Consider the following 25,490-nt stretch of genomic DNA (forward strand, 5'->3'; position numbering starts at 1 on the left):
TTTCTTGAGCTGGATTTGCCACTGAAGCTAAAATACCATGCAGCTGCACTCTCAAATGGTTCTATAGTCTTTACATGCTGGACCTGTGTGATAGTATATCACCCAGAAGGAAAAATTTGGTTCAGATTTGATGTGAGCACAAGTAAATATTTCTGTCAAACAAAGCAGGGCAAAGTTTATGCTGGCCTAATGCCTGTGTACCTGCGTTACTGCAGCTGCAGAAAGACAAGACAGTACCTGATTTGGCAGAAAGCTGGCTAGCATAAAGTCAACCTTTCAAAAAAATTTTTAACTTGGAACTGGCAGAGTGAGTTAAGTTCAGCACTTTGCATTGTATGGGTATCATACATTTGATCCAGGCTGGAAAATCATCAACCCATTTCTTTCAATGCACACTTCTAACAGTGCTTGCTGTACTGTATCCTTTAAGGTCAGATGTGTACACAGTGTAAGTATGTTCAGGTCTGAGAAGCATAGAACTGAGTTGAGATTTCAGTTCTCATACGGTAAGAACAATGAGTGAAAGATAAAAAGGAAGATACAAATCTTAGTCCTTTGGACAGAAAAATACTGTATCTCTTCTAGAGAGTATTTTAGTATCTGGGGTGTTCTTGTTGAAAGGTAAGAGCTTTGTTAATGATGCTATTGCCCCATTAGTGAAGGAATCCTTGTGGAAAATGTCAATTTTTAAAGCAGTACATGGCTACCACTTGTAATCCAGACTGGCTTTAGGTACTGTGTGTGTTTTTTACTGGAAATGTGAAAGTGGGGAAGAAGAAAGAACTGTTCACTCTGTGGTTCACTAAAGGTATTAGGTTGCATTGCTGGGAACTGATACATTTTACTCAAAAATAAAAAGGAGGTACAAGCAGAGGCTATGCGGTTTCCCCTCTCTGCCTCAATTTCCTCCTGTTTCTTCTAAGTCTATTACTGAGGGAAATAAGAGAAGGGGTGGTTCTGTTTCCATGGCCAAGTGATACCTGCTGTCGAAGGTGCCAAATGATTATTTTACCTTTGTGGCATGATTACCAGAGTGACTGTGGAGCTACAGACTCGCAGTTTCTTTCGTAACAGTTCTCTGAATAAAAATGCCCATCCAACAGAGAATTCTGCTCTGATTTATAGTTTCTAAATTTGACCAGAAAAGATTATGTTAAGTAACATGAACAGTCTAAGCAACATTAACTGTCTGAGCAGCAGCCTTCTGTCTGCAAGTGAAAGGGTTTAGCTGGTTTACATAGGTATAAATCAGGTTTGCTTAGCCCGTTTCTCACCTGCCATCTATGGAGTTATTACCCAGATGAACCTTTTGACTATCCTACCAAAGGTGGTAAATTAATGGGTCATTTCCAAATCTGAATACCCTAACAGATAAAGTTTCAGTTGTTAATCAAATGTGCAAAAGACTATTTTGGCTTTCTTTGTAAGACGTTAACTGTACGATATGGTGCTTGCATATCCAGAACACAGGAGAGAGTTACAAATCCCTCTGTTGTCTTAAATCAGGTCTAAAATCAGACACCTTAATCTCTAATTTATTAGACCTTTTTCATTTGCAAATGAAACCATGAATTGTAAATTCAGCCTTACCTGATTTATGTACCTCCTGAGAGGAGTTATGCCAGGCCTGAACTTGGCATCTTTTTTGGATTGATTTTATACAGCCTTGCATTTAAGAACTCATTAAACTCGATTCTTGTCTGATGTAACTGCTTAAAGCAGCAGTGAATTTAGGCAGTTATTTCAGTACAAGATTGATAAAGATTTTTGCTGAGTTTGATAATGAAACTGGTATAATGTATTAGTAACTTGCAGTTACACTGTTTTGCTATTGATAGTAATTCTTACACTGTGAACTCAGATAGCTAACTTATACTGACTGCATCCTGAAACACAGAATGGCTGAGGCCATTTTGAAAAAAGGGCAGTGTTTGTTCAAAAGTGACAAAGACATCTATGAAGAAGAGTTAGCAGTTATTCTCACTACTTTGCTTTTTTATTTATCAGTGTGGTACAGATTCAATTCAATTATCTTTTCCTTGCATTTCACCTGCTTTGAAAAAGTAAGTGAAAGTATGTTAAGGATATTATAGAAAGATATAGCTTCTGTTAGTTTCTGGTGTCTTTTTATTGTGCTGTTTTTGTAACTTCTGACAGTCCAGCTTGTTGCTGGATCTTATCAGATGCACTTTTTTTCTTCAGTTACAGTTCTCAAGCTGCTTTTGATTACTGTAAAGTGTGAGTGCCTGTGAGGGAAGGAGTGCTTAAAACACTTCTGCAAGATATAATATTAACCCTCATTTATAGATGAGTACACAGAGACTGTGACTCGTCCATGATAATACAGGAAGGCTACAGCCTGCCAGGGAACAGGACCTCCTACAAGGTTTGCTTCTTAACTGGAACTGGAACATCTCTCATCTGTGTGTCATTGAAAAAAGTGTGTATCTCCTTCATAGTGGTGGAAAACACACACAGTGCTCATTATTTATGCTGGTAATTATTCTTACAATAATTAATTTATATCTGTCAATAAAGAAAATGTTAAGATTGAAAACATTTTTACTAGCTTACTGCATATTACAGGCACACGTTTGTAGAGGAATTTTCAGTTAAAAAAACTTGCATGTCATTTACTACATATCATTAGGTAAACATTTGAACATACCAGGATGAATATAAATACTTGCTATAAGTATTCATGTTTTATATACATATGAAATATTAAAAATCATTTATTAAGCAATTACTAGTACCAGATCTTGCCAGATGGAGTAATCTCAGTCATTTGAAATACAGTAATTCTAATAACTCTCTACTGTAAATGAGCAGTGTGTCCTACGCCCTCTGTTATCTTAAAGTACAATTCTACTTAACCAGCCATGATTTATTTTCTTGCCCACAGTCATGAATCACCAGCACCAAATAACACCCAGCACAGCCATGTCGCAGCAGAGTCGTCCTCCCCAGACTCCACAGCCAGGGCTGTTGAACTTGCCCAGTGCACTGACCACACAACAACAGCAGCAGCAGAAGTTGAGGCTCCAGAGAATCCAGATGGAGAGGGAGCGAATTAGGATGCGTCAGGAGGAGTTACTGCGACAGGTAACGCCAAGGATACTCTTATTTTGTTCAAGAGCCTTTAGTTCAATGCATCCAAATTTTTACCAGGTACAATTAGTGGCTCTGTTACTTTTGTCAAGATTAACCATTATTTTAGGTAAGGGTAACCAAAAACCTAATATAAATAGAACATTTCATTTTTTTCTCTAAACTAGCATTGAACAGAACACAAAATGGCTGTCTGTCAGGAGTTACAGACCTGGTGTCTTTCTTACCAGCTATAATAGTAGTTTAAGGACCAAATTCTACTCTGCATCTGTTTATAAATCCAGAGCAACTATCACTGATTAATTCTCAGTTTAACTTGGGTTTGTGTAGTAGACCATGTTCTTGCTTCACTGAAGATAAAGGCAGAACACAGGGAGTTGTTCTTGACTCTGACCTCAACTCTATAATTTGCGCCCTTTGCTTTTGAATTAAAATAAAATCACATTCACATCTTACATGAATACCTCTGATTTGAAGACTTTCCAGAGATGGTTCTTTGTGGATGTTTTGTTTATTGTTCTATTTCTTAAGTTTCAGCTCTATATAATGACTCATGTTGTACAAAATAGGTATATAACTTCCTTTACACTGCCTTAAGGAAGTAAAAAGTTTTAACAGTTGCGTTTCTTCTGTTACGGACAACTCCACTGGTGATGTTATGTTTTGCACGGCATATTAATCAGCTTCCTTAGAGAAAATAAATAACGTATTTCTCTCAGGAACAGTGTGAACAAAGTACATTTTATCGAGAATAACACCATTATTGGTGGCCTTGTAAATGCTGCAGTTACGGTTCTAAGTACCTTTAAAAATAGTAGCTTTCACAAAATCACAGAATCGCAGACTGGTTGAGGTTAGAAGGGATCTCTGGAGGTCATCTGGTCCAACCCCCCCTGTTCAAGCAGGGTCACCCAGAGCTGGTTGCCCAGGACCATGTCCAGGTGGCCTTTGAATACCTCCAAGGATGGAGACTCCACCACCTCCCCAGGCAGCCTATGCCAGGGCTCGGTCCCCCTCACAGTGAAAAAGTGTTTCCTGATGTTCAGAGGGAACCTCCTGTGTGCCAGTGTGTGCCCATCGCCTCTGGTCCTGTCGCTGGGCTCCACTGGGAAGAGCCTGGCTCTGTGCTCTTTGCACCCTCCTGGCAGGTGTTTATATCCATTGACGAGATCCCCCTGAGCCTTTTCTTCCCCAGGCTGAACAGCCCCAGCTCTCTCAGCCTCTCCTCATAGGAAAAGCAGTGGGCCCGCATTTTCCCTAGCCTTCCTGTTGTCACCTAGGTACTTACAGAAGCCCTTCTTGTTGTCTGACTCCCCTGGCCAGATTCAATTCCAGCTGGGCTTTAGCTTTCCTAAACTCATCTCTGTGTTCTCAGACAATGTCTCTGTATTCCTCCCAGGTTACCCAACCTTACTTCCATACTCTGTGGAAATAATGATTTTGTGGAATTATTATTTCACACCTTCAGTCCTTTTGCCTTTGAGATTGTCCCACGATTTGTGGTTATTCTAGGGTAACATTTGTTTGTACTGTATTTAGAAATACAGTGTGACATTTCTTTGCAGCAGGTAGAAGCATGTTTGTTACTGGGCTAATAATGCCAATTGGCTGAACTTTTCTGATGATTTATTAGAGAACCATAAGTTGCTGTAATGTTTTGAAATGTTAGTGACTGGTGTAAAATGCAAAAAGAAGCCTAAGAAAAATCCTCACGCTTAGATGCCCTCTGAGGAGGAGTAGCAGAGTATATGTCATAGGTTGACTAGCTGCAAGTAGGTGAGGAGTGATGCACTTTTTCTTCCAAGTCTGGAGGAGAATGACTGAGAGAAAACACATTAGTGATGAAAACAGACTGGAGCATCTCAATGACCTCTGGAAGACTTTGTGGGCAGCAAAGAAAGGGACACATACATCTTTAAAACCTTTAGGTCTAAAATAGAGATCTGGATGATCGGAGCAGATTTACCAGAAGGGAGATGTGCTCACAAAGGATTTGTCATCTTTTAGAGGCAGCAGTCATGAAAACCACAAATAATGGCCGGCTTTTTGGTTTTCTCTCTGCAGCCTTTGAATGTTGTTTTTGCTAAATAGGTTGTTTTGGGTTTTTTTTTAAACATACCATCTCAGTAAAATTAATGGAAGAAAAAGTCTTTAATGTTTGTAATGATTGAGAATGTGAGGTACTCTTTTTCCATGCTTATATTTCAGAACAAATAATTTTTAATTGGATTTTACCAAAACGTCACTTTTCAAAAAGTAATAATAGACATTATTACAATCACTCACCACATTAAATATTATTAGAATTGTATTGAAAGTGCTTTTTTTTTGTTCATATACAGAAAATGCAGTTTTATATGGGTCTTTATAGTAATACAGACTTCTAACAACAAGAATATGATTGTACTTTTCTTCCCATGTACAAACTATATGTAAGTCAAATTTCTCTCCAGTTACACCACTGGAACCTTAGTAACTTCATCTTGTGCAGATAAAAAGACCAAACATAGGATGAACGTACATACTATCATATAGTAGGCTTTTGTAAAAGAGAGATTGATAACAAAATGAAAATGGATGTCTGACGAGTAGAATTGCAAAAACGTTACTGTGAATATTTGTAAAAACATTTTACAACCATATATTTGCTTCATTTATATTTTTACTTTTACCTCCATCTAAATATATGTATAAGAACTTAAAAAAAAAATTGCTTAACAAAAGTAAGTAGCAAAAATTCATTAATACATTTTGAAACTGTATAGCACCATCTAGCTGCATTTAAAAAAAAAAAAAAGCATTACAATTACGTGCTTTCGTAGTTCCTGCAGCAATGCTTGGCTATCTTTGCATGTGATTATTCCCATTGTCTTTGGTGAATATATGTACATGCGAAGTTAAGCAAGTGCTCAGTGCTCTTGCTGAACAGGGGTGAAAGGCAGATATGATTCCACTAAAGTTTCTGAATTTTTTTACCTGCTCGTGTCAGGGCTGAATTTGACTTTCATGGTTCAGACCTGAGTCTAGAAACTGTACAGACACCAATGTCTTGTGCCCACATCCCATTTACCCTTAATTTTTGGAGTTACATTATGATACATTACCTGCGTGTGCAGAACTGTGTTCAAGGTGGTGGTCTCTGCCCTGAGCAGTGATCTCAATCAAGCCTTTTGCATACCTTCTCCTTTACTATCAAGAGCTCAGAACATATTAGAGACGGGTGTGGGAAGAGAGTGGGGATATCTGGTATGAGCTTAGTCATAATTGTTATCGTGCTCATAATGTGTTACCTATTTTTACTCTTTGGCTCTGTTCTTCAGGACAAGAGCAAATTAAGCTTCAAAACAGTTGTGCCATTAACACAAGGGCTGGTTTCCCTGCTCTGCTGACTGCGTTTTACTTTGAAACTAATACATGCACAACACTCTGCAGCTGTGCCATACTTAATCAGGCCTCCAACATACTATGCCTAGTACCACCCTGCACCTATGGTGTTTGTTTGAGTTCCACATTATATAAAGCAGGACAGTATCACTTTGCATTACAAAAGTTTTCAGAACTGGTGTAGCTCTTGAGGAACAACATACTTCCCACCCAAGGAAAGCAAGATGCAAAATCCATCCTTCCTAACAGAACTTCGTGAACTTCCTGCCAGTAACCTGAGCGCTCCTGAACCCTGGCAGCTGAGAAGAATGCAACAAATCTCTGGAGTCGTCTGCATTCAAGTACAGTTACTCCTGCCCTGACCCTTCACTGCTGCTTTTGCTTTTCTAGTGTAACCTATCTGAGGGAAAAATGCTGAGTAAGTGTGCACACTGCTGCAAGCAACTGCGAGGAGGTGCAGAGTTTGAGTGAGAGGGGAGGAATTCTTTTGGTGGGTCACAAACCTCCTTTCAGCCTGGCAGCAGCTGCTGGCTCTCTACAGCCATTCCTGGCTGCAGCTGCTCGGGTGGAGCAGCACACACAACCAGGAGGAATACACAGTTCTGGAAGCTCACTGCTTAGGGAATTTGTTTCCTTCTTTGTCCTCCTCTTCATTTAGTTGGTAAAGCCTCTAGAACTGCTAACTGATTACGTGCAGGAAGGGCAGCATTTCAGAAAACCAGTATGACAGCTTGTATTTAAATGTTTCCTTACTCAGTTTTGTCATTCTGGAAAGAGTTAATTTTCTTTCTTACTGGTGTGTTTTTGTCGGCTTTCCAAAGGAAAAGGGAGAATCTGCTTGCTACTCAAGAGATTCTTGGATATGGAAGTAGTTAGAGGTGATATCAGTAAGAAATCTCTGAAAGGGTCCTACAGGGAAGATGTCCCAGTACTTCTCTTTGTGCATAAGTGCCATCTTGCACCTTGTTTAGAAGGGTACAAACAGTCACAAAAAGGCAACACTTCTCAGAGGTTCCTTTCTGATCCCCCAATCCTATTCATAAATTTTTGCAGAGAAAGTTACAAGGGCTCAAACGAGGCTGTAGAAGGAGTGGTGTATGGGGTTGCAGAGGAAGATTTGTCACTGTTTTGTCCTCGCAGAGTAGAACCTTACTGGCCTCCAACAGCCTGAACAGAAAAATGCCCTGCTGTGCTCGTCCCACTGCACAGACTGGCCCATAGTCGGATTTATTGATGGCACAGGCAATATCTAGATGTCTCACTTTCCACCCTAAGTACAAGGACTGGCAGAAAAGGAATTGCAGTAACTAGCAATGTAAACTTACTATAAAAATGCTCTCACTCGTCTCCCCCAGCTGGAAATGACTGTTTGGCAACTAAGCATGGAGCTCAGTTCAGTTCTGCCAAGGAGGGTTCCAGGAAATGTGGCAGTGAATTTCTAGATTTGTCTGGCATACAGCTAAAAAGGGGTTTACATCACAATTGTGTTCAGATGCAGTGAATAATTTAACTCGCTGCAGTGCTTTGAAGCTTTTAAAGATTTTTGCAAATAACCACTGATGAAGCTTTTTGACATGCCTTTGTGATGTCAGAGTACTGTGGGGATTTTTTAATTTATTTTGTTTTGTTAGTTATTTTGAAAATCCCCTTTGGGTTTTTAAAATAGCATATGCTGTAGTGGCAAGCAGATCATTATGGGTGTTTGGTCCTTTTTGAGCTAACCTCTGCTGGCCCACAGGAGGCACTCCTGCATTTGAGAGCTGAGAGCTAATTTGAATAGCTAAGGCTATGCTTGTCGCTTGCAACTGTAATATTGCCATCCACAGGGCTGTGAGAGGTCTCTGGTATTTTTTGCCAGACTTTTTAACCTAAGGTAGGAGATTCCTGAATATTCTTAAGAACCTTGTAGTCATGCTTACCATAGAGAACAGGACATAACAGGCTATCACAGAGCTTTTGTGATTGTGTAATTGATCCATTACTATTGAACATTGCTGTAATAATATCAAAGAAGCAAAGAACCAAGGGAGTCTTAACATCTGTAGCAGTACTAAAATTGTAATGTGACTTCTGAACAAATCACCTACGTGAGGCAGCAGCAGAGGAGGAGCATACTTAATGTATGGTAGAGCCAGTACTCTGCTTCCCCAGCCTAACTCTGACTCCAGTATGCAGGAGTCTGTTGTTCCGTATTATAAAGTACACACTGAGTTAATATTACAGGCAACATGGAATATGTTGAAATAAAGACACAGGAGGTGCCATGCCATTCCCCAAGTGAGAGTAAATCAAGTAACCTTACGATAAACGTAGTGTTTCTTGCAACAAATAAGAGACAGGAACTGAGATTTTTTAAGTGCCAGTGTGAGTCTGTCTTTAGGGTGCTGAAGGCTTTTCAGCTCACAAATTGTCTTGCTTTGCAAGGCCTGTCTAAATCATATAGTAGAATGAACTTTCCTGGAATGGATTGTTGGCCCTGCTGCAGTTAGCGGTTAGGAGGGCCAATTACTGTATCTGGGGACGTGATTAATAAACCTGGGTATGAATCTCTCCTTGTTGGACCAAGCAGTAGTTGGCACCATGTTTTCCAAAGAGATCACTATCTGAATTCCCTGATTGCATAGGTCAGCTGCAGGACAGAAAACAGCCAGCCAGCATTAAGGTCTGCAAATACATGTGAAATTCACAGTGTTTTGTGCAGGAGCAGTAAGTCCAGCACCCTGGAAAGAATGGACATTTTGCAATAATGCTTTCCTATTTGTGGAAGGCAGTTCAGTGAAAAACCTTCAAGTTTAACAAAAATCCTTCTCAAATGGCTGACAGTTCATCTTCCTGACCATAGGATAAAACAGTCTGATGCATAGCAGTAATGTAGTCTCTGAGCCCTTGTTCTTACTTTGTTAATAGTCTATTCTGAGCTACTTTTGGAAATTAAATTACTGTGGAAACGGGGAGGAAGTTACAGAAGTTACTGGTGTTTCGGTTTTTTCCCCTTACAATATGGTATAGAAGAATCTTTGTGTCTTTTTGGAGGAAGGCAGTGCCTGTGTCTATTCTGTAAAAAGAAGGTATGGTTGCAGCAAGTATAGGGTAATCTGAGGTTACAAGGCCAATAATAGTGTCATTGAAGTAGCACAGGTTTCAGCTTGGCCTGTACAAGCTTGCCCATGGCACTTGCTTGGGCATTTAGCCCACAACAAAACCTGTTCTGTTGTCATTTCGCTCCTGTTAGCTACAATTAGTTGTCCCAAGTACAGTCATAGCTGTTTATTGAAGTGGCACAGACATTGCATTATCAGAAAGTTCTTCTTCTAGTGTAACATGAAACATCTAGAGGTTAGAACTGGACTTGCTAAGTGTGCTCAGAGCAGTTATACTGTATATGCAATAAAGAGTTTGCACATTGTGACCAGGGCTATCAGCACTCAGAAAAACATACTGACCTTGGTAGTTGAGTGGCTTACTCCATGCTAGATAAACCTCACCTTGGAACTTAAGCTGTTCTGGGAGGAGTGTCCTTGAAACGCAGCCTGTGTATCTGTATTAACCTAAATTTAGGTAATATAGGTGCAGTTTTGGTTGGTTGTTTTTGCCAGATGGAACAAGCCAGCAGCAGTAGATATAAGAAATTATCTGCTCTTTTCAGTGTGTTTACTTGGCTGGGCATTTTTTGCATCAGTCTGTAAGAGAAATAAAAAGCTGTAAGGAAATTTTTGCCTATTTTCTTGCAGCTCAGTGTGAGAGGAATAATATTTATTTCACGGAGGGTTAGAGATATGAAACTCCTTTCATGAACAACGCTATGTTTTTTGCAATGTACTTTGATTTTATGTGCAACTGCATTTTTTAAGTAGTTGGAGGTTCAGAAATCTCCACTAGTGCTTTGTGTTTTGCTGTTTTGGAAAGTTACCAGAGGAATCATAGACTTAAGGGAGGAGAGGTGTGTTTGTGCTTCTGTAATGAGCTCAAAGGAATAAGGCATGACATGAAGAATGAGAAAAGCCTCATGTTTCTTGTGATCATTTAATTAAACGTGTTTCATAAAGAGATTTATCTCTGTCTCTGTTTAAAAACAATTCCATGGAATTGTACAGATTTTTCAGTGTTGTTTGGAGACCTTTCCTCACTTTCCACGTACACATCTTTTGTCTTAAATACAGTACTTCTACAATGGCTGTGGAAAGCAGTGGAGTGATTACAAGTCTTTGAAAGTAATAGAATTTACTAGTCTCAAATAAGCTGTCTTTGGCAGTATAGTGAGAACAATTATGTAAAATTAATTACTTGGCTAGAAATTTAGGCTGTCAATACATCATTACCTGTTGTGGAAATAGAATACACTAGAATATCATCCCTGCTAGGCATCTGGCATTTTTAATTAAAAGAGTTTCAGAACTCTTGCTGTGAATCCACCTACGAATTGTCAACAAATACACCCTTAAATAATGGCCTTTCTTCTCTGCAGGTGCATGACTTCATAGATTTTCTTTGGCACTGCTCTGTGGTAGAACAGTTGATTGTTAGCTTGTCACTCTGGTTAATCATTGTTATTATCAACTTTTCAGCTTTAATATTTTTAGTTCAGTTTTTCTCTTTCATGAGCAGGGAGCTTGGCAAGCTCTCCCCTACCCACCCAACATACATATACACAGTCCCCAACAAGTTGAGACACTGATTTGTACTATGTGATCCATTGAGAAGTTGCTGGCTACAGAAAAGATTTTCCACCACCTCCTACAGGCAAGATATTTTCAGGCTTATGTTTGATACAGTGCAGTAGTATTGAGCAATACAGTCGAATTTCAATCTGATAATTGAAAAAAAAGGGCATGACAGCTGGCAAGAAATTATTAAGAAGATTGACCAAAACAGAAAGGCAAAATCTTGTTCAGAAAGATGTATGTATGCACACGGTCATTCTTTGATTCATAGAGTCACAGGATAGTTGAGGCTGGAAGGGACCTCTAGAGATTGGCTAGTCCAACTCCCCTGCCCAAAGCAAGGTCAGTTACAGCAGGTTGCTCAGGGCTGCATCCAGTCAGGTTTTGAATATCTCCAAGGATGGAAACTCTGCAACCTCTCCAGTAAACCTGTTCCAATATTCAATCACCCTTACAGTAAAAAAGGGTGGTACTGGGGCAGTATTTTCAGTGCAGTGTCTCACCTTGCCTCAGTAGCAAAGGGAAATCATTTACATCAAATTAGGACTTAGTCACAATATTCTGAAAGTGGCAAATACTTGGATCTTGAACAGGGTGTTCTCAGTTATTTTCTTTTTAGTAATAGCATTTGATTTTCAGAAATGATAGCGACCAGAATGGTAACCAACATGTATTTTACATCTTGGCAAACTAGGGGAAAGCCTTTTTTTTTTTTTTTCTTGCTTTTTTTTTGCCTTTTTTTTTCCTGTTCTGATCTTACCTTTGTTAATGTGGAACAATGTCCAGTGAGATTTGAAAATGCACTGCTCAAGTATCAAAAACATAAACTTCATTGCTGGATTGGACTTTAACAAAAAAAAATCCTAGCTGAGTATATCCTGCTTCATGTTATCTGTCTTCCTTTTCTTCTCTCTTCCTTTCTCTTTCTGTATTTCTTTCTTTCTGGGTGTCTTTCTAGTACTAGCCTTGCTTGTGTTGCTGCAGTTGCTATTCTTATATTGAAAAAATACTTTCAGTATCTTCATGTAGACAGTTAAAAAAGCCAGTCTGCCCATTTTCTGAGGTTTGTACATTTTCACAGACTCCAGCTGATTTAATTATGAATAGAAACATCACCATTAAAATTGTCACTTGACAAATTAAATGACATACATAAGCTATCATACATAAGCTATTAAGAATCTTCAGACCATTTATTCTTAACACTTAGTAAATAATGACACCATCTAATGTAAATTATTATTTATCAGTGAATATATTGATAATTTGATTATAAAGGAAACACTGCATCAATGGGCAGCAGTATATGTTAATTCCCAATGAATAATTGTTACATTATTCATGAAGAGACCAGACCAGTCCTCCTCAATGAAGAAATCAATTGAAAACATAGTAAAACATCATATTCTAGCCTGAAAAACATTTTAGTCTTTTCTATACTTGGGAGAATGAATGACTGACTCAGTGGAGAAAAGTTTTCTACTAGGATTTAAATTAAATGCTTCCTTTGCTTATTTCATTTAAAAAAAAATAGTAAGGCTGAGTAAACTATGTAAAAAACAGATACAGCTTTATTATTTTAAGGTCTTTGGATATTTGTCTGGAACATCCCCGTGAAGCCAAACAACCTTTGTATAGACCTCTGTACCACTAGATGTCATGGTTGTTTCACAGAGATAATGCTAGAAGAATTCACCTTTCAGGAAGAGTTCTGAAACAAGTTTCCTTTGGCTCTTAATTGCTCATTTGTCATCCTAAAAACAGTGTACGTGAGACAGGTCATTAGGCAGATGCTTATTATCAGGCAGAGGGTTCATTCTAAAGATTATTGGGTCAAAGTGTTGGTTCCAGTGGTTTTCTTCTAATGTCTTAAGTACTTTATGGTTGCAAGTGATATTCTTCTGCTTTGGTATATAGCCAATTATATCATCTAGTAGCAACTCAAATAGTTTCAGTGCCTGATTTTGCTCTCTTTTGCACCAGTTTAAACTGAGAGCAATTCTGCTTAAGGTAAGCTGTTAGAAATGGATATGTGGGAGATTGTACATCTGTACGTTTTAAACTGCTTTATTATTGCTACTCCAGCTCTCAGAAAATTTGGCCTCACTGAACAGTAAACTGAAATTGTAATTTGAGTGTTACACAGCTCTAGTATGCATGTGAAACCCCTCAACTGGAGTTAGCTGGCCCATGAAGTGCGGACAGGCTGTCAATAATCAGCTGTAATGTGCAGGCCTATCAGTGTTTTATGATGAGGTGACACACAAGGTGTCCAAAGTTATAACATAGGTAATTGGATTTTGTAGGGATTATCCCTGTGGCCAGCAAGGCTGTAGAGGTGCCGTCATTCTGCAGGTAGTTGTGCTTGTTCAAGGTTTGGCTTTCCGCTGGTTGTCTGCCACTGCCCCTCACTCGAGGTTGCCAATTGGACAGCTCTGCCAGTAAAGCCATTATTACGAGCATTTTGTGATCTGCATCATGCAAAGAGAGTGAGGCTGGTTTAAGCAGGCAAACAGGCTCTCTGATTTAGTGTGAAACTGGTTAGAAAATCCTCAAACACGTCTGCCTGCTGGCTGAGCTGTGGGACTGGCTTCCAGCTGTGCTGGTAACTGAAGGGTAGATTCTGCAGTGTTTTAAGCCAGCACAGGTGGGTATGAAAAACTGTGTCTGTGTACATTATGATTTTCTTCACAGGATTGTAAACAAATAATTATCAGTTACATTGTTTAGAATTACTTTCCTAAATAAGATGATGTGTATATATTACATGTTTGCTTGTTGCAAGACTGCTGTACTTCCGAGCTGTTGGAATAACCCTTCCCTTATATTTATTTGCCTTTTCAGGAAGCTGCTCTATGCAGACAACTTCCCATGGACTCGGAAAATATGGTCCCAGTTCAGACAGCTGTGAATACACCTGCCATGACACAAGACATGAGGCCTATTACAAATAATGGATCTGATCCTTTCTTGAACAGGCAAGTTCATGTCCTCTTCACTAGGCAATTGGTTCTATTGCCTTCTCTACACTTTCAAAGCTGTCTCCCCAAAGTAGTTTCCTATATCATCTTCTTTTGTACTTACTGTGAAGAGCGGGTACGGCTGAGTGGCTGGCCTGAAACCTTTCAGTTTATACTTCGAGAAGGAATCTTAGAAAAATCAAACAAATAGTAACAGGTGGTTTTAATTGTACTGTAGGTGTATGTAGAAGACTCTAAGTAGAATAGGTACATTACCCAAGTATAAATACACTCAGTTTTTTTAGGCTATCAGAACTGGTTTTGTCTAGAGACTTATATATACATGTGTGTGCTTCAAAATTTAAGAGTGGCCTCACTTCAAGCAAATATAAAGCAAATATAAAGCTGCTTTATATTTGGGCTGATGTAACATGACCACATTAGTGGCCAACAGTTGAGAATGATTCGTAATGAGTCAGTATTTAACTTTAATACCTAACCTACTGTACTGTGTTTTTTCAAACACCATGATCAGGGACTATGTCTACCAGAACATCTTTACTGAGTCTTTTTCATGTTTCAATTTATAGTGGGCCATACCATTCCAGGGAACAGAGTACAGACAGTGGCTTGGGATTAGGATGCTACAGTATACCAACAACACCTGAAGATTTCCTCAGCAACGTAGATGAGATGGATACAGGTAGAATACTCTGATTAAGCTTAAAGTATAGTGATTTTAATAACTTTGTGTTACAGCCACTAATGTTTTACACTTGCATAACTGAATGATAGTCTCTCGCTTTCCTATGCAAGAGAACAGACTGAGACTGGGGGGGGAAATGCCTAAAAGGTACTTAGTGCCTAGAAGTTTCTCAGCTTTAACTTAGGTCCCAATTCTGCCCTTTTGCCTTAGACTGATATTAAACAAAATAAGTAAAAGTTGGAAAATACAAGCCTTAGTTTGTATTTTCATACCATAGTCCAAGGTAGGAGGAGTAAAAATCTGGTCTTGGGTTACATTCTTGGTACAAATCACTGTGTTTTCTAGCTCTGGGAAATCAGTCTCATTAGTAAGTCTCTTACAACGGCAAAGTTGGATTTGCCTTCAAACAATGTATTTAGCTAGTTTAGGTTTTGGTATGTATTTATTTTTATATCAGTGTCCTCATGGTGTTTAAAATACTGAAATAAATTACTAGGAAATCAACAAGTTTTTTTCCAGATAGTGAAATTCTCAGCACTTCCTCACCTAAACTTACTTTTGAAGCCATCAGAAGTTCTAGGTGGTGCAAAGAGTGAAAGGTTTGTCTGTTAAAGATTTTCATGCTTGTTATTATTAATTTATGAAAAAGGTGATATAATATTGCAGAGCTAAATTGCTGTAAAACACTTTTTTCAATTATGCCCCATGGACAGCATTCACCCTTGTGCAGAGAGCAGGTTAGAGGGTTTATGTAAGAGTCAGTTGCATTGCTCCCTGTGGAGACTAGTGAACATCGGAACTATTATGCTTCCCAAGTGAAGGTCAGAGGCTGATTGCTTTGAACACTGCTGGAAAGGGCCTTTTGTGCTTTTGAGAGCAAAGCCAAGGATATGAAATTAACTCTTAGGAGAATATGCATTCTGCAAGCAAATGTGGTTTTGAGGTAGCATTTGTAGAGGATAGGAATGCTCACAAGTGCTTATGGGAAAGGGGGAGTCTAATTTTTATATGAATTGTGTTGTTTTAAATGACCCACAAGAAGAGTTTGGTATTTCAAAAGTTCTTCTTTACTTTTCCTAGGAGAAACTATTGCACAGACAACAATGAACATAAATCCACAACAAACACGTTTCCCTGATTTCCTCGACTGTCTTCCAGGAACAAATGTTGATCTTGGGACTCTAGAGTCAGAAGACTTGATCCCTATTCTCAACGATGTGGAGTCAGTACTCACCAAAAATGAGCCCTTCCTTACCTGGCTGTAATCATTCAGTGCTGATTGGGCCTACAATGCAATTCAACATTTCTTTTTCCTCTTGAGATAGAGGTAGAATATCTGAAAATCCTCAAGAGATACAACTTACTGCCTTAATGACTTTTGTTACATGATCTTTATGGTCAGTTTAATCTCCGCCTGGATTTGATTGACACTAATTTAAATATAAAATACATATATATATATATATATATTAAAAAAAAATACATATATGCATATATATTTCTCCCTCTTTAAAAAAAAGCACACTACTTTACACATCTTTTCAGACCAAGCAGAAACGTTTCACTTCAAGGACAGAAAGTGGGTGGTGTTTGTGCACGTCCCTGACTGATCTCCTAGGTATTGATTAACATCACAAACCCTTCATGAATCACAAAAGCTAACTACTAGGTCACTTGGTGCACAGCATCAGACCATGAGAGCCGTTTTATTACTATGTTTATGACAATAGTACCAGAAGCTTTTTTTATCAACTTAAGCTTTAAAAATCTTTCTTTTGTTCTTAGTAACTAACTGTGCTGTATGGAATACAGATTAAATCTGATCCATATCAGCCATAATACTTCTCATTATATATTTGTAAAGGCACAAACAGTACTATTGCAGTTTCTTTTTTTCAGTATATTACTGTATAGTTTTCGGAAAATAAATACTTCCAATCTGAAAGTACCAGAATTGTTTAGCAACGTTTTTTCACTACAATATTGTTGCAAAATTGACCAGACTGGTACTGACTGCTGCCTTTTAAAAACAAGGCAATGTATTATAAACAAGCATTTTTTAAAAAGATCTTAGATTTTGATGTTTATTATATTAAGCACTACAATTTTGTAACTTAACACATGAACAAACTTTTTTATATATATAAAATCTGTGGCAAATACCTTAAATGCAAAAACATGCTTTTAAAATCAGGTCTGGAAAATGTGGCACAACTTGTTAATGTCATATGTAGTGGGAAAAAACCCTTGCTCATACTGTTTTCAGTAATGTTTTTAACTGACAATGTCAAAATACATGTAGTTGTATACATGAAGAAAGATGGTAACTTTATCAGGGCAACGCTAAAGCAGTACAGTAACTGGTCTGGTAAAGTTGCTTAGTTCTTAAGTCTTTCACTTATTGTAATTGGTGTACAGGACACAAGGCATGTTCTGTGTATTTCTACCTATTGTATATCCTACAAATACTTCTTTATCACAGGTTTGGGACTGAGAAGGCATCAAGGACATTAAGCTTGCAGTTCCCCTGAAATGCAAATGAAGTCCTAAAATTTTTAAATATTTTGAAATTATAGTATTTATAATCTATGAATTTAAGCTTTTTATGTTGAAAAAGATGTCTTTTTATGAAAAGCATTAAAGCTTTTCTCTAATCTTTATCCAGGCTATGTAGAGAGAGGAAGAGATGTAGCACTCGGTGTAAATGTGTGTTTGCCAGGTCTAATAACACTTTACAAGATCTTACTGATGCACCAGAATATTGATCACTAAAGACTTTTTTCCATCTGGTTGGGTGAAGGTAGGTGAAAAGGTCAGAGATGAAGTGATGGGAATATGGAGTAGGTTTGGAAGACAAATGATTACGTAAGAAGTGTAGATCCTTGCTGGTGGGGTGGCTGCAGATAGGGATACACAGAAAACGAATCACCAGTGTTCAGTGAAAAACATAACAGAAGAACTTGATACAATAAACTACCTTGTCAGTGATGAACTGCTGGGTGTACATGATATCAGAAGATGGAAAATAAAAAGCACACACACCAAAATTTTGAAAAAAGAGATGGAAAGGAAAGACGTACAGTCATGAAATTTTATTACATAGGGAAAAGTAGCTCTTTTTATGTTGGTGGTTTTGTTTGGTTTTTTTAATAGAAAATGAGATGTGACAGCAGAGTTGTGTCTGCACAGAATTTAATTGCTGAATGGGCATTGTGTTTCTTTTATTCTTTCGGAGGGGTTATTTGTTGTTTGTTGTTTTTTTTTTAATTATTTTTGCTAGTGCTAACTGTTGACATAGCACAAATTTCTTTTCAACAAGCAGGGGACTGGGCAGGGCTGACCAATATTACTGTAATTATGATTAATCTCTCTCTTAAGGAGTTCTTCAGGTTGTCAGCCTAAATGAAAAACAGATGGTCCTAAGGCTTTGTTCTTTAGTGACATGACTGACTTTGGTAAAAGAATTGGAGATTTTTTTGGCATCTGGTTGTGATGCCAACTTGTAAGGCCAGCTCGTCAGCACTGCATGATTGGCCTAACAAACTGAAAACCATTGGTGCTAGAGAGCCATTTACAATAGCTGCAGATCTGAGCTCTAATATGATTCAGTTGTTATTGCTCATCATTAGATTATGTTAGAAAATGCAGCATGTTCATTTGCTACTAAGTCTGTACTATTGTAAATTTAAGTTTTCTCATAATAAAAGATACTCCAAGCAGGTCAGGTTCACAGCTGGTGTGAATTAGCTAACCTGTGTTGACTTCTGTTTAGCTACACTAATTTTCATCAACTGAAGGCCATACTACTTACAGTGAAAACTCATGCAGTTTTCTGGTAAAGTCAAATAAGATGTTTATCAGAGTTGCGAAGCTACAAACTTGATTCCTCTTTCATTGGTGTTTCAGGTGGTTAAGTGTCTTGGTTCAAAGACCTTAACGAGGTAAAAAAATCAGAAACTGTGTTTCCATATTACTTCCATAATAAACCAGCAGCAGATTTGGAACAGGACGGTGCTATGTGAAATGAAACTTCCAGTGTAAAGCAACTGCCAAAATCTTAGGTCAGATCTTTACTCAGCCATGAACCAAATCACGGTTAAGTTAAAAGTGATTCTTCACACTGTAAGCTTTTCATTTTTGTAATGGAGAGGATGTATCAGAGGAAGCGAAACAAGAACAAAATCTATTTTTTAAAGTTCTCTTTTTTAAAAAAATTCTGGCTTTAAACAGGCTTATGGCAGAACTTTTAAGTATTCAAAGCATATGTAATTCTTATGAAACTAAATTTATTGCTGACTGTTTCACTGTACTATTTCAGGTTTTGAACATTTGCTTTACTAAATGTACACTGTCTACTTGTAGTATAAATACAATAAATGTGCCAGCTGGACAGTTTTACTGTTGACCATCAATGAGGGTGGCATACATAAGTCTTGGTGATACAGAAGTAATGGGATGTTGTTAATTACAGTTTGTATTCTGGTAATACTGTTAGAATATAACTTGGGGGGTGGATTGGGTTTGACTTTTTGACAACAAATGCTGTTCAGGGGGTGGGAAGGATTTAAATGTCTATTTTAAATACAGAAAAATATGGGTGTTCAGATAAACTTGTTTCCTAGTATACTACATCCATGTACATCCTAGTACTTTAACTTTTTTGTTTACTTTTTTCATTTTGTTATATGACGTGTGAGCATTTGTTTTTAATTTTGAGTACCTTGCAACAGATTGTATGTATCAAAAGTAATCAGATCAAACTGTTGTATCCAGGGTTTGATTCTGTTTGTTTGTTGGGGTTTTTTTTATTTCTTTGATCTTGTACATGAAAAACAAATATAAATGAACTTAAAGGTTTTGGATGCATATTGCTTTATTAAATTGTTTCTTTTTTTTCTTTGGAGGATTTTAGTATGTGCTTCCCAGGGAACTGTATAACACTGCTTGGAATAAAGGTACAGACATACTATTCTGTGCAAAAGGTATACATTTTGAATTAAATGATTAGCACTTAGCAAATGAAATGGGTTCTTTTACCATTATGTTTCAGTTTATTAGTAGTTGTTATGGCTGTTAGTGGTGGTTACACTCATAATGGTTACAACATGCTCCCCAGTGCCACCATTACTTGTTTCTTTTAGTGGCACCTTGTGATTCGTAAGTCACTAACACAAATGTTCTGTTACGATTTAATACCACTGTCTCTCAGCAGAAGAGTTAGCACCAAGTCCATTTGCTATTAAGTTCTGGTTTGGGGACTTAAATAGTGCATTGTTTTCAGCCTGATCCCTTGAATTCAAGAAGTTTCTTAAATTCTGCATTAAGAAAATACCTGCCTTCTTTCCTAGGAGCAAGCCATGAAACCTAAACATCCTGGGTTCGTATTTGAATATCTGGTCTTTACTGTCATGGTACATGACATGGGTGATTTAAGATCCAATGCAACTGTTACTATTAATTAATTTTAATACTCTTCCTTGAATCATTCCCTTACATAATTTATCCTAATTAATTGTTAGAATGCTTCTAACAATATCTGGCATTTACATAAAAAACCTCTGGAAGCTCCACCAAACAGAAATGCAAAGTGTATTAGCTTCTGACCCTGTCTTGGGAAATGTGTTTGTTAATTCATGGTTTATTTACTCAGGAATATTAGCAAGTTTCTTTGGCAAAAACACTGAACGTGTGTTTGTTTATAAGGGTCACTCAGTTTGTTCCTCGTGGTGCCAACTCACATCTTGGAAGGTATCTCTCTTTGCTTCCAAGCTGCTCAGCTGTGCTCTGTGCATATTGCTGCTCCTGCATATTGTTACCCAAGAGCTGTGATAAAACTGTTTGTCAGGGAGGGATTTCCTGAGATTGTGAGGTACTGTAAAACCCCAGTCGTTTCAGGGGAAGCATGTCAATACTCAGGCTTTCCCAGAGAGCAGTGTAATGTAGCAGTCCCACCGATGCGCCTTCTGTTCTCCTTTCTCTACACAAGTTCAGAAAGCCAGTTCAGGCTGCACCAAAACCGCACACAGTTTTCAAAATCCAAATCCAGCTGCACAGGATTCCAGCGCCGGCGTTTTCTTCTGGGTCACTGGTGTGCACATCGCTCCCGGCAGTCTCGCCTCTCACACCGGTGTCCATCGAGTTCTGTCAGGAGAGCATCCTGACAATGTTATTTTCAGCGTGGTAACGTCAGTTAAAATCTTACACGTTTTTTCTTCCTGGTCCTCAAAGCTCGCTCTTCCCCATATCATCAGCAATGCCCGCATCCCCTGCCAGGTCCCTTTTAATCCTTCAAAACGCGATGGCTTGAGTTGCACGCAATACTCCACAGAAGTTAAGACCTTGTGTTTGGGTTTCTTCTCGTTTCTTTTCAAAACAAGCTCTCTTGTGAGCTGTGGTTTACTGAATTTCCCGAGGAGGGTGAGGACGGGCCGAGCGAGGGCGAAGGCGGGAGGCCCGGGGCGGGGGACAGGCGGCGGGGCGGCCGCCGCCCGAGGCCCGCTCGTTCCGCCCGGCCAGGCCGCGGCCTGCCGGGTCGTCCCGCCGCCCCGCCACCGCCACCGCAGGCGGCCGTTCCCGGGACGCCTCTCGCCACGGCCCCCACCGGCGGGGCGGGCCGAGCCGGGCGCCGTCCGCCTGGAGCCTCGCAGCGGCCGCGGCTCCCGCCCTCTCCTCGGGAGCGAGTGGGCCCGCCGGCGGCGGGAGGAGCGATGCCGGCAGCAGGCGGGCGAGGGTGACCCCGGCCTGCGGGACCGGGCTGAAGGCGCGGGCGGGAGCTCCCGCTGCCTTGTCGGTCTGACCTCCCCCGCAAGGGTCGGGTCGGGACGGGCTGGCCCGGGGCAGGGGCTGCGCGGCGTCGCTCGGCCCTGCGGGGCCTCTCCCACCCGCCGCTGCCTCGGCCGGGCCCGGCGGGGCCCGTGAGGTGCGGCCGGGGCGCTGGGCACTGCCGCCACTCCTGCACGGGTGGGCGGCCCGGCAGGAAGGCCGACCGACACCGGGCAGAACTGGAAGGCACAAGGTCTGTGCAGACCCGTCGCTGGCGCCGTTGTCTGCGCGCACCGGTCTACAAGTCATGCCGGAAGCTACTCTGGTTGGCGCGATTAATTCGTGTATTAATGGTGTATTTTTCAGTGCCTACCCGTGATTTTTTTCGCTGTGGGCTGTCTGGACCCGCAGGTGGGAGCAATCTGTATTTCAGCAAAGGGTCCCGCAGCAAATTGGCGGTGACAGGTGGAGGAGAATGGTGATGCTTCACAGGTGAAGATGTCTGTAAGATAAAGTCCCATTGCACTGGCTGAGCTTTTGTCATTTCAGTTAAACGGTGTATCCTGTCCCAGTGAAGAAGTAATTTGGCAAGAAAAAACTTCAGAGGTGTTTTATCTGGGTTTTTATTCATGTCCATCAGTGTGATACCAGTGCCTGTGCTCTCGAGTAAAGACCCCACCCCTAGCAATGCTGTTGAACGAGTCGGTCTCCCCATCCTGGGGCAGCAGGGGTTGTTCCAGAGTTTGCCATTGTTTGCCTTGTTGCTGGTTGCACCATGAGTAATGCAGAAGACGTGAGGAGGGATAAAGTTGAACTGGGGGCAGGTGATGAACATTCAAGACTAGAATGATGTGAGAAAACACCCTTTGCTCTTGGCTGAGCAAACATCTTTTAACTTTGTGGATGTTACTTTCTGATTTTAGAAACGAACCTTTTGCGAAGAGTTGCCAGTTAAATAATGCATCCTTCCCTGAGAGGTGATGCTGTACTGTGGTTAATGTATCACCTTGTTGCAGTCGATTTATTGGAGACCATCAATAAAGAGAGCTCCAACTGTATGTAGTTGAGTCGTGTAGGGGCACCAGTTTTGTTAGGCTGAAGTTGAAACGCGTGGGCTCAAAATCACATGCACCCACTCCACGTGTTGTAATCTGAGTTGTTAAATAACCTGTGTGTTGCTTTTTATGTAAACTCTCAGCTGAAACAATGCTGTGCAGTGTCAGAATAGCCATGCTCTCAGCACCCTAGTCAACCAGTCACCGAGCAGCCAGTTTTTATGGGTGAATAACAAAGCTTCAGGTAACATGTGCATCTCTGAGATTTTACAAATGGTACTAATATTTTTTGTTTAGGCTACTAGGATTTCTGTATCTGTATAAGTGTATATATGTTGACATTTGTACACAGTAAAACTGAGTGTGGTGTTCAAGCTGGTCAGGACTACTGAGGTCTGTTTTAACACTTTCAGTTCTCCCTGTTCGTCGTTTCTCTCTTGCCATCATCTTTCTGTCCCTGTCTAGCATCGTAGTCTCTCCACGTGTGACTTCTCTCTCAGGAGTACCACTGGCCCATTATATCTTTCTCTGTTACAGCAATCTATGATCAGTCTCTCTCCTTGATTTTACTGGACGCTTCGCTCAGTAAAAACACACAGAGCAATCTCCAGTTACTGCAGAACTGACACTGGAAATGTGTGATTCCCTTGAAATGAAATGCTAGGGGAGAGCCTCAGATGTTAACCATAACTGCATAGATTTAGGAACACTGTTGTTGGCACTTTAAAATGCTAGATCAGCTGAGCTGCTGGTTCCAGTTCATTTGTGCTTGTTCAGTACGCCCCAAGGCTAAGGTGCAAATGCAGTCCAGATCACAAGATGAAATGTGTGTGCCTTGTCTCGGTATCTACTATGTATTAGCTGATGTTAGAAACCCACTGTGTAGTTGGGCATCTTAGAAGCATTGACTCATGAAGCACCCATTGTTTTTGGTTTTAGGTATCGTAGCTTCCTGTCTGTTATTTCTTATCCCAAGTCTCCCACAGAGATGTATGTATTCTGTTTATTAATATATTAAAATTGTACACTATGCAGCTACCCGTCCCTTTGTTGAATGCTGATGAGAAACATTCCATGTTCCCAAAGGCTTCATATAAATAAAACAAGACAAATGCGAGATGAGGTGCAGGACAGCTGCTAACCACAGATGAAATAATAGATGTAAGATGGTTGCACCAGTGGGTGGTGATATAAAGGGTACTCTCAAATTCCCTAGCAATGCCGTAGAACAGGTGGGAGAGACAGCTGTTTCTAAAGAGGTTTTTTTATAATTTCTTCTATCATCTTGCACAATGTATCACTGAGGCCACTTTGCTTTTATTAATGTAACTCTTAGTACCTAAATCTAGCTATTTAACATTTTTGCATATGGCTCACCAGCTTTTAGGGCTTCTGAATGCTTTTAAGTTCTTTGGTTACCTCTAGTGTCGATACAAAGTACATGAAATACATTTTCTGAAAGCACAGGCCACAGAATCATTATTTCAGGAGGAAAACTTGTGGGAAGAGATGTGGCAAATACATTGATGAACTAGAAGCCTTGAGACATCCAGTCTGGCAAGCTGGTTTGTGAAAATTTGTTTTAGGAATTTCTTAAGAAGCATACCAGTTGATCTGGATCCCTCAAACTTCTCCAATCCTTATTTCCTCCTTGATTTCTTTGGGAAATAGTTTTTAAATTTTAAAAGACTAGTTCTTTCTAAAAAAGTACTTTTGCCTTTCCTATCTCTTTTGCCTTTCCTGTCTGTTTCATAGCACTGTGCCCAACACAGCTAAATTGAACTTCTGCAAAAAGATGAATAAACAGCATTTGCACTCATGTATAGATTGGAAGCTTTAGGAAGAGCGGTTACGAGCTACTCAACTCAACTAAATAGAAATTTTAACCTGTCTTGAAGCCACAAGTCGAGTGTTCAGCTTCTGGAAAGTTGTAGGAGAAGCTTGCAGGAGCACAACATGAATACTGAGTTGTGAAAGAACATCAGTTATGACAAAAGAGTGAAACTTTTTTGTTTTGTCAGATGTGAGGATCAAAACATGATAGGGGTTTCCAAGTATGTAAAAGTTTGCTGTGAAGAGCAAGACTTTTCCATAAGCCCACCAGGAAGAGAACAGCTTTGTACCAGGGGTGTGCATGATTACATATTAAGAAAGTCTTTCTAACTTCCAGAACAGTTAGCAGTGTTATAAAATACTGAAGATGCTGGATCTCTGACCTTAGAGATTTTTAAGAACAGGTTACACAGATGTCTTACAAATTTTTTAAGTGTTGTTTGCACTGCCTTTGCTTATAAAGGTAGGCTCCAGAGATGCCTCCCAGACCTGTTTATCTGTGACTCTAAGTCACCACATCACCGTAGTTAGACAAGAGATCACCATTGGTTAGTTAGTGCCATGAACAGGGGGTTAAAAGCCCTTTTACTTCACAAGTAGAAATAGATTTGGTTACTTACTGTGAATATTTCTACATCATTAACTTACACAGGCTGCGCAGTTTCTGTACAAGAGAGATTCAAGACAAGGATTACGGGTATAGGACATATTTCAGCATGTCAATAGATATGTATGTTGAAGTTTTAATTTTCTCATCACATAGCTGGATTTAAATAGGGTATGTCCCTCTCCTTTTCATGGGTACCAATTTTATATTTTGTCAGAGATGTGGAAAATTATTTGATTTTCTAGAAATGAGGCTTCATTTACCATTTGTTTGGAGCCAGTGTTTGAATATGATGTTCTGTATGAGAAATTGGCTTGCTCTCTAACAAGACAAGACCTGTGGGATTCACAGTAGGGACCAATCAGGTTGTGTTTCATCCTTGTCTTTGTAGCTAATGACCTTTGCTGTTAG

At 39.7% G+C, this 25,490-nt stretch overlaps 1 protein-coding gene across 1 annotated transcript in view; it reads left to right on the plus strand.

Moving 5' to 3' along the window:
* WWTR1 (WW domain containing transcription regulator 1) overlaps nucleotides 1-19,719 on the plus strand; it is an 84,471-nt gene extending 64,752 nt beyond the window's left edge. Inside the window, exons 3-6 of the mRNA XM_052802766.1 lie at nucleotides 2,906-3,105; nucleotides 14,001-14,134; nucleotides 14,707-14,819; nucleotides 15,903-19,719. Of these exons, the coding sequence (XP_052658726.1) occupies nucleotides 2,906-3,105; nucleotides 14,001-14,134; nucleotides 14,707-14,819; nucleotides 15,903-16,087 (632 nt within the window). The 3' untranslated portion in view covers nucleotides 16,088-19,719. The remainder of the gene's footprint in view (nucleotides 1-2,905; nucleotides 3,106-14,000; nucleotides 14,135-14,706; nucleotides 14,820-15,902) is intronic.
* The last annotated feature ends 5,771 nt before the right edge of the window (nucleotides 19,720-25,490 follow it).

The sequence above is a fragment of the Harpia harpyja genome, chromosome 12, assembly GCF_026419915.1.
Source record: "Harpia harpyja isolate bHarHar1 chromosome 12, bHarHar1 primary haplotype, whole genome shotgun sequence".
NCBI lineage: Eukaryota > Metazoa > Chordata > Aves > Accipitriformes > Accipitridae > Harpia > Harpia harpyja.